The sequence below is a fragment of the Lissotriton helveticus genome, chromosome 12, assembly GCF_964261635.1.
Source record: "Lissotriton helveticus chromosome 12, aLisHel1.1, whole genome shotgun sequence".
NCBI lineage: Eukaryota > Metazoa > Chordata > Amphibia > Caudata > Salamandridae > Lissotriton > Lissotriton helveticus.
This window is the reverse complement of record NC_136073.1, coordinates 917,685,478-917,694,665: the sequence shown is the minus strand read 5'-3', so window position 1 is coordinate 917,694,665 and position 9,188 is coordinate 917,685,478. Positions and strand designations below refer to the sequence as shown.

At 43.5% G+C, this 9,188-nt stretch overlaps 1 protein-coding gene across 1 annotated transcript in view; it reads left to right on the top strand.

Annotated features, from left to right (window-relative positions):
- Nucleotides 1-799: 799 nt before the first annotated feature.
- Nucleotides 800-9,188, top strand: part of LOC144799855 (uncharacterized) — a 41,449-nt gene continuing 33,060 nt past the window's right edge. The window contains exons 1-2 of the mRNA XM_078671437.1: nt 800-931; nt 4,639-5,710. Of these exons, the coding sequence (XP_078527563.1) occupies nt 806-931; nt 4,639-5,710 (1,198 nt within the window). The 5' untranslated portion in view covers nt 800-805. The remainder of the gene's footprint in view (nt 932-4,638; nt 5,711-9,188) is intronic.

The window sequence follows — 9,188 nt, the reverse complement described above, 5'->3', positions numbered from 1 at the left end:
TAAGGGACTCCGGCATCATATTGTGTAAGGACGTGTCAGACTGGTGTCTTTCGGAAACAAAAGCATATATTCTCGCAAGAATGGCAAAGTTTATCGACTTAATTAGATAGGCCTTGGAAGCAAGTTAATAAATACACTATTCCTTGGCTCCTGAAACTGAGAGACAGTTTATAGGACAATAAAGGACCTGCAAAAACATCAATGGGTAAAGAAAAGACAGACAGTTATTTTAATGGGTTTTATTGTAATATTGGTGTAACATGAAACCAGCCTCCGGTTTAAAGGCAAAAAGGATCTTGCAACAAAACAGGGGAGGCTTGGGCATTGATTTTAGATGGTGTTACTGTAAAGATTTCAATTAATCGAATGGTTAATAAAAATACTTCAGTGCTTTTAATGGCAGAACACCTGCACTTATTATAGCAGACACGTCCTCTGATACCTGCCTCCACCTCGATAGTTCCATTTCAAGCAATGCCTATCATTATTTGGGTAAAAACACAAAACTTGTCAGGTCACCATTGTTTCTACTGCGCGTGCGCACACTGCCTGTTCTATCTCAGAGACAAGAGTAAGCACTGCCTCACTGCGCATGCTCAGAGCTGAAACGCTTTATCCAGAGCTCTTGAACAGGTATCTACAGCTCGCGGGCTCTACGGGGATGAACGGAGCATGCGCACTCAATCGTACACCCCAATCACGCATGCGCATACATGAATTCGTGTTTGATTCGAGCGTGCGTATAGAATTAGGAATGCGCGGAGAGTTCTGCGCATGCGCAGAGACGAGCCGCGCACCTCACGCGATGGGAGGCACTGTCCGGAGGCGCATGCGCAGAGAGCCTCGCCGAGGCATGTGCGCCTCGCAGCAGAGGAGGAGGCCTCGAGGCGCTTTGGGTGACCGGCTCGGCTCGGGGGCCGCCTCTCCTCAGGTAAGGGTCTGTCTAGAGGGGGCCGGGGGGAGGGAGAGCCCCGGGCCCGCGGCCTCTCCATTCACGGGGAGTGGAGCAAAGCGCCGCAGAGCCGCCTCGAGGCGCTCCCTGAGGGGGGGGTGGGGGGGCAAGGCCACCAGTGACGCATCAGCTGTGGATACACAGGGGGGGGGGCAGAAGGAGACCCTGACCCCATACGTCGAGTCACTGGGCCAGATTGACCCCCCCCCCCCGCCTTCGGGGGCTCAGGGGGCCTTGCACCTGCAAAAGAAAGCTATTTGCAGATTAGCGAAAACTTCATATCATTTGTAGGCACTACATTACTTTTCTTTTCTTTAATACACCGTTATTTAGAAACACGTGAGTCAGGTGGGTGTGGGGCACCCTGTCCTGAAGAAGGAGTTGATCTCCGAAACATGTCGACACACCCACGAGGCGATGCGCTCAATATCACATCACCACCTCGACCTGCACCTTTTTAACAGTACCAGTTTAATGGGCTATCCCCACGAGCCGGGCACTTTTTAAACAACTCACTCACTTTAATCAAATTTCTCCACCACATACTCACACCCAACCCTCACATGCACCACGCATAGTCTTGAAATTCAGTGCTCCCGCGTAGTCGTAGATTGTAGCACGCCGCATCCCGTAGAGGGGCGGGAAGACCCCAATGATGAAGGGTCCTTTTGATGTGTGAGGGGTATTTTAAAAATACTATGTGCTCCCCACCATAGTAGGGAACACATCACCCACTTAGGCGGATTCCTATTGCTTATTTGGATCACTGACATAATATCGACTACAAGAAATATAGGCATTTAAAATATCGACTCCAAAATATCGATTACAAAAATATCGAAGTTCTATCTACAAACAGGTAAGTACAAAAATATCGAATTAAAAATATCATTTAAAAATATGTACTCTGTAAAAATATCGAATTTATTAAAATTAATGTAAAATTAAAAAAATATAACAAATAAATAACTAAAATACACTTAAAAATACTTAAATAACCTTCAAATTATTAAATAATTAATTTAAGTTATAAAAAAAAGAATACAATTTTATATGTTGAAACATATATATATTAACATAATATTAGTAAAAAAATATACAATATTATTACCGTAGCATAGCAAGAGTGTTAAAATTACTATTCCCACTCCAATGAGTGCAACAGTAGGAAAAGCGTTGGATAGCGTAGCGGTAAAAATTACTATTCCGACTCCAAAGAGTTCAGCAGTAGGGAAAGCGTTGGATAGCGTAGGGGTAAAAATTACTATTCCAACTCCAAAGAGTGCAACAGTAGGGAAAGCGTTGGAAAGCGTAGGGGTAAAAATTACTATTCCCACTCCAAAGAGTGTAACAGTAGGGAAAGCGTTGGATAGCATAGCGGTTAAAATTACTATTCCCACTCCAAAGATTGCAACAGTAGGGAAAGCGTTGGATAGCGTAGAGGTAAAAATTACTATTCCCACTCCAGTGGGTGCAACAGTTGGGAAAGCGTTGGATAACGTAGGGGTAAAAATTACTATTCCCACTCCAGTGAGTGCAACAGTAGGGAAAGCATTGGATACCGTAGAGGTAAAAATTACTATACCCACTCCAGAGTGTGCAACAGTAGGGAAAGCGTTGGATAGCGTAGGGGTTAAAATTACTATTCCCACTCCAAAGAGTGCAACAGTAGTGAAAGCATTGGATAGCGTAGGGGTTAAAATTACTATTCCCACTCCAAAGAGTGCCACAGTAGGGAAAGCGTTGGATAGCGTAGGGGTAAAAATTACTATTCCCACTCCAGAGAGTGCAACAGTAGGGAAAGTAAATACTTCATATATTATTTAAAAAATATATAAATTAATATCAATAAAAAATAATTAAAAGTAATTACCAATTTAATATAATATAATAATGAATCAATTACAATTACAAATTAAAATTAATTATTACAATTAGTTACCTATTACTACAAATTATTTACAAATTAACAATTAATTAATTAACAATTAAAAATTAATTAACAATTAATTCAAATTAAATAAATTGAATTATTTAATTAATTATAAATAAATTACTTCCCACCCTATTCCCCTATAAACCCACAACCCGCTACAGAAAATAAATTAGTAAAATTAACATAATTAGCAATTAATCAATTAAATAAAATTAATTGGCAATTAACATTTAATTAATTACCCATAAAAATTAATTAAAAATTAATTCTAAATAAATAACAATAAATAATTTTACATATTTAATTAATTATAATTAAATTACTTCCCACCCTATTCCCCTATAAACCCACAACCCGCTACAGAATTAAATTACGCAAAAATTAAAAAAACAAAATTCATTTATTAAAATAAATTATAACATAAATACACACTTTTCACACATATAATAACATAAAAACACTATAAAAAATTCGATATTATTAAAAATTCGATAATTTTAATAACCTATATTATATACTTTGATATTTTAACTTTCTATATTTTTAACTTTCGATATTACATTACTAACCTTAAAAACGATATTTTTGATGTCTATATTCTGTCCATTCGATATTTTGTCCATTCTATATTTTAAACTCGATATTATGTTCATTCGATATTTTTTACTCAATAGTTTGACTGTTTACCGTTCATTTATAGTACCAGGGAGAACGAATCCACCTCTTTCTCTCTCTCTCTCCCCCCATTTGTTATTTGTAGTATGTGTGAATTGTAACTTGAAACAAGTATACTTGAAAATACAATAAAAACTGATAAAACAATTTGATTAACATCACTCATCCTACCTTGTACCATGTGCTTAATGCACATATTAACCCTGCACTATTTAGAAGTGATGGATTTTATAAATAGGGCAGAATACCAAGATAAATCAGAAACCTATACAATGAGCCTTCATGAAGCAGGTGAAGGCTGCAAAACGTGTTGGTTATGCTTTTAATGTCCAATATGGATGGCGGTACATGACTGTTTTCATAAGGAACGCATTTCCTACTCCTGAACTGGATCTATCTTCTTTGAAGTTAATAAAAGTGAAGAAACTGCCAAAACTGAGTAAGTTGAGATATGTTTTCAGGTATGCTTTTCAGTGAATAGTAAACTGAACACGGTGCGTCAGCACATTGTGTATTTTGCTTTGAATTGGAGTACCGACAAGCAGCTTTGTCGATTCATTTCAAGCGTGTAAGAGATTTTTAAGTTACCACTATACAGCTCTGCAGATGCCCCGTCGCATGCAGGGACCCTAACAAATTCTACGTTACTAGTTTTGCCAGTGCACATCGAGTTTTCCAGGCGTCTCTGCTCATACTTCCGCTGCTGTTCTACTGCTTTTGTTAACTGACGAGACCTAACAGGAAAACGGCAACCGGTCACACATGCAGAGCCAGTCCCAGATACTGTACTTGTGTGGTGCTGTTTTTCTTCCATACGAGAGCAGTTAACGACTACATGGCATCTGAACCATTGGGTCCAATGTAAAGAGAAGTCAGTGGCCACACTAACCAGTAGGTTGAATATGGGATGCCGTATATTATTACATTCTCTTCCCGTATATTATTAAATTGTCTTCCTCCTCGTTCCCATGCAGCCTCTGTTTTCTCTTTCATCTCTCTCTTTCTCTCTGTCTTGCTCTTCTCTCTATTTCTACACATTGAGCATTTTTAACCTCAAATATAACTATTGTTACAGATTACATCAGTGAAGATGTACCTGGGACCAGTTAGAGGAAATAGGAGGGGTGCACAGATCAAAGATGGAAAGAAGTGTTCACCCAGGAAAAAAGCTCAGCTGTGTGAAGGCCCTAATAAGAAGGTGAAGAGGGTTAAAGAGGAGGAAAGTTCGGCCATGGACCCTGTGGAGGACAACAAAGGGGAGCGCCCTTCTGCCAGTGATCGTGAACACACTGTGGACAAGGTGAAGAGTATCAAAGCGGAGAAACCATCAGCCCAGGATTGCATTGACCCAGAGAATTGTGTAAGGAGTCGCAAAGGGGCTAAACCTTCTGCCAAACAGAGTGATGTTATCATGGAGCTTGAAGTGGAAGGTGCTCGGCACGCCATAGTCTGGGTTGAGCCAGCTAAGGAAAAATCCAAGAACTCCACTGAGCCTCAGAAGATGGAAGCTGAGAAGTCATCATCTTCCCACCTTCAGCAGGATTCTAACCACATTGTGAAAACTGAAGAAGGCAAGAAGCAATCTATCAAAGATTGCGGAGTCGTCCAGGATATTACGGATGGTAACAGATTGAAGGACCTTTCTGCCAGGGAGCGTGAAAACCGTACGGAGCAGGAGAAAAGTTTTAAAGAAGAGAAACCTTCAACTGTGGATTTTGATGGTCTTATGGACTCTGAGACGGGCAGCAATGAGGAGGAGCACTCTGCCAGCTATTGCGATGACAGCTTTGACATAGTGAAGGTTGAAGTAGAGGATCCCACATCTGACTTAAGCACTCCGAGCTCCACGGGCTGGCTTAGGGATGAAGACGGGGGAGAGACAGCTGCTGAGAAAAGCAACGACTGCACTGATGTGTCTTCCCAGGTTTCGAGTCTCCTTGCAAATATTGAAAAAGGCGAAGATCCGTTTCCCAGGGATTATCAGCACTCTTCACTATATGTCCGAACTGAAAATCAGGAAGAAACCACTAAGAAAACACCACAGGATTTAACCAGACAGATAATGTTAAGACCTGATGAAAACGATCCGTTGCCTAGTGATCCCCAGAACTGTGCAGAAGGATGGCTGCTGGAAAGCTCAGTCACAGGTAAGCAATGAATGCTATAGTGTTTATTAAGATACAAAGCACAGTTCTCACCTGTTTAAGAAAGGACCACTCTGATTTTGTGCGATGCAGAACAAGTGTAGGTTTACAAGCACCTCATCCCCACCTGCCCTAGAGACAGAACTTGGCTGACCCAGGATGATGTGAAGACAGGATTTGGGGTCTGTCTTTGACCTTATTTTCCAGTCCTTTGAGTGCCAGCCTCTCTACCATCAATTCTGTGCAATGCCAAAATAGGTTTTTATTACCATTCCTAGTGGAAAGCATTGTTATTTGCTTGTTAAAATACTATACATTTGTTTAAGTGCTGAAAGACAAGACAATTGTATTGCATTTTATTGCAAAATGTATATAACGCTTACTATTCCTAAGTGGGACAGTGATGTATGTCATATACATGTTAAAGGGCCAACGGTTGTTCCCTCTCAGTGCTTTATAATAATAATAATAATCCACATTTGTAAAGCACGAACAATCACCCGTAAGGGTCTCTAGGCGCTGGGGGCCTTCGGGAAGATTAAGCAAGCTATTGCCCAGAGTCACTCGGTGCTGGGCTAATCTGCCGCCGGCCCCGGGGATCGAAACGTGATCCCCAGATTCCGGAGTCAGTCACCCTGGCCGCGGCTCCACACCTCTCCCCTTTGAACTAAACTCTTGATTTATATGACTTCCCTTCCTTAATTTCCCCCTTTCTCTTGTCATTCCTCACTCAGTCATGCTCTCCCTACAGCACTTTAAAGTGGAAGCTTGATAGTGTCAGACGCTATAGAAACATAACTCACCATAGTGTTAATGAAAGCCAGATACAAATGACGTGACTCTCAGTTCAAGCAGGAGTGACGTTACTGCAAGCACTGCACATTGAAGCACATTCTGGCAGATCCAGACTGGAAGGTGGCATCACTGCAGCTGAAAGTTGAGAGGTTTTGAATTTCTTTCTTAAAGTGTAATTTCCTTGTATCGAATATGGATATCAAACAGCATGGTGCACTAAGGCCACGTAAAGGGCGGAGGGAGCAGGAGGTGAGGCCGTTGTGATGGATCCTCGAAGTGCTGTAGGTAGGTGGAGTACTGCGGTTGTTGATGTCCCCGATACCCTCTTCTTGTCCTCATGTGAATTTCTTGCTGCTAATATATCGGAGCCAAACCAAAGGTAATCTCTTGTATAAGCATCAAGTGTTCACAGTGAATGGAGAGAGATGTCAGCAGAGCCAATCACAAGTTACAGCATGGAGGAGCCATGATCTAGTACATATCGTTTGGGAGCCGCCTAGCCACAGACTTATGAACCACTTATAACATGGCGGAGGGCCAGTTCTGCGGGGCCTGTGGAGCAAGAGAATATCTAGGCAATCCTGTGACATACTGCAATAGTTCCTGGAATGACAGAAGCCAGATAGTACTGCAATCTCAATGAATTGTAAAGTACCTCCTTTCAAGTTTTGTCTTTTCAGTGGGTAATAAAGTTGAACAGTCAGTGTTTGGAGGGTGGTGTGGGCTGGACCGTCTAATTTCATTTACAGTACGTCTCTCTTATAATAAATATAATGTCCAGAAAGTGTTATCTCTTTTATAAAAGAGAAAATACCTTATTTAATTAATGAAAATGTGTAGTAACTTTTGGCAGTTCGTTTGCATGAATTCTATATACTCTATTAAGATTCTTCCATTGTCAGGTTTATGTTCATGAGATGCTGTGCACACTGGTCACAAGGATGCAGTTTTGTGAGGGAAGTTTTAGACAAGCGCGCAGCACAAAAGCTCACAGATCAATCTTTCTCGGTTTCATAGAGGATGGAACAAACCCATATTGTTTAACTGTCCACTGACTGGGATCCTGTGACTCGTGCATTGGTTATGCGAGCCAGTGATTCCTTCTTTCCGCTAATGAAGAGTAAAAGTTGCTGCATTATGAAGTCTGGAACTCATTGGATCTGCCAGATGCATCTTCACATGGACTTGGCATTGCAGGGCTCAGTCTGTGGGTTGCAGGAGTTTCACACCGAGATATAGATGGGGATGTTGGTTCTTGAGGGTCAGATGGCTTCACGCACCAGTTTGCACCTTGGCAGGCGTGAACAACGTGGCTCAGTATTACAATGGAAGCTCCAAGGCCATCAAACACAGTTCACATCACAGCAAAGAAAGGGTATTGTGCAGCACTACTGCTGATGCTCACAGGCCCTCACGCTCAAGTCAAATCCGCAGCAGGGGGAATGATACGGCAAAGCACCATCCAGCTGCAAAACATGAAGTGAAAAGACTGAAAATTGATGCAAGAGAGTGCGAGCAACATGCTCTTTCTTAGTAGCCTACCTGGTGGCTTCTTCACTTGATCTGCATGTTTTTAACGGCCCACCTGGTGTCATAATATGGGCTGCACAGAGGCTGCAAGACTGGTCCAGGTCTTTTCTGTGCTTAGCTTAATGGTCCGTATGTGGGTTTGACCAAATTCTGTGAAAAGATTGCAGAAACGGATACCTCCATGGTGTCCTGCTTGGTGATTAGACAAGACACACAAACTCAATAATCCTGCTATTTGTAACAGGGTGTGGCTAATCACCAACCATGGCAGCTGCACTATAACGGAGCTCCGAGACCGGACCTAATCATTCGGTGAATATCGGCAAGGCTGGGGGGCATACATGGCTATATCCTCCCCCTGCCGTTAATACAAACAGAAACAGCACTGATTGTGCAACGTGAGACCCTTACGGAGCCACAAAAACTAGGAGCCCAGTGAAAACATCAGAGAGAGGAGTGGCGCACTAACCTGGGCCTGACGAGTTGGCCGGAATGGGCGCGCTGTTGGTCTCCGGACCGCTGCCCTGGGGGGCTCGACGTTGTCTGGCAGTGGAGCTGAGGACCCGTGCTGCTGGACTGCATGACCGCCTGTGGGCTGCAGCGACGCATTCTGTGGCACCTGTGGTGAGTGCGGCCTACTGCCTTATCCCCCGTGGCCTGCGGCGCCAATGCTGGCGGCGGCTTTGGATAACCCACCGGAGGTCGAGGCTGTGAACTGTTGCACTGAGGCGACCTCCCTGCTTACATCGGAAATTGGTGGGGGTAGAGACCGTTTGTTGGAACCGCTGCTGGGCCTGCGGTGGAGGACGGAAGAGGGGAGCGGTGTGGTTCTCCTTCGGGATTTCGGGGGCGCCTTGCTGAGATGCAGACACACTGAAGCTGACCTGCCCTGCGTTGAGTCGCGCGCCCTGGGGTGCTGACCGCCAGGCGAGTCGCGCCCACGAGCAGGCCCTCTCCTACCTACTGGCCTGCACTATGAGGGCCTATGAGCGACGGCAGCCTGCGCGGCTGAGGCCACTGCTTAGTCATTTACACTAAGGGCGGAACGCTTGTAATGGAGACAGCCGTCTGACTGACTGCGAGGATACGCCTTAGAGGAGAGGGTTCACTAGCTACTGAGCCTGAGTACCAGGGCAGGACTGACGAGAGACGGCCC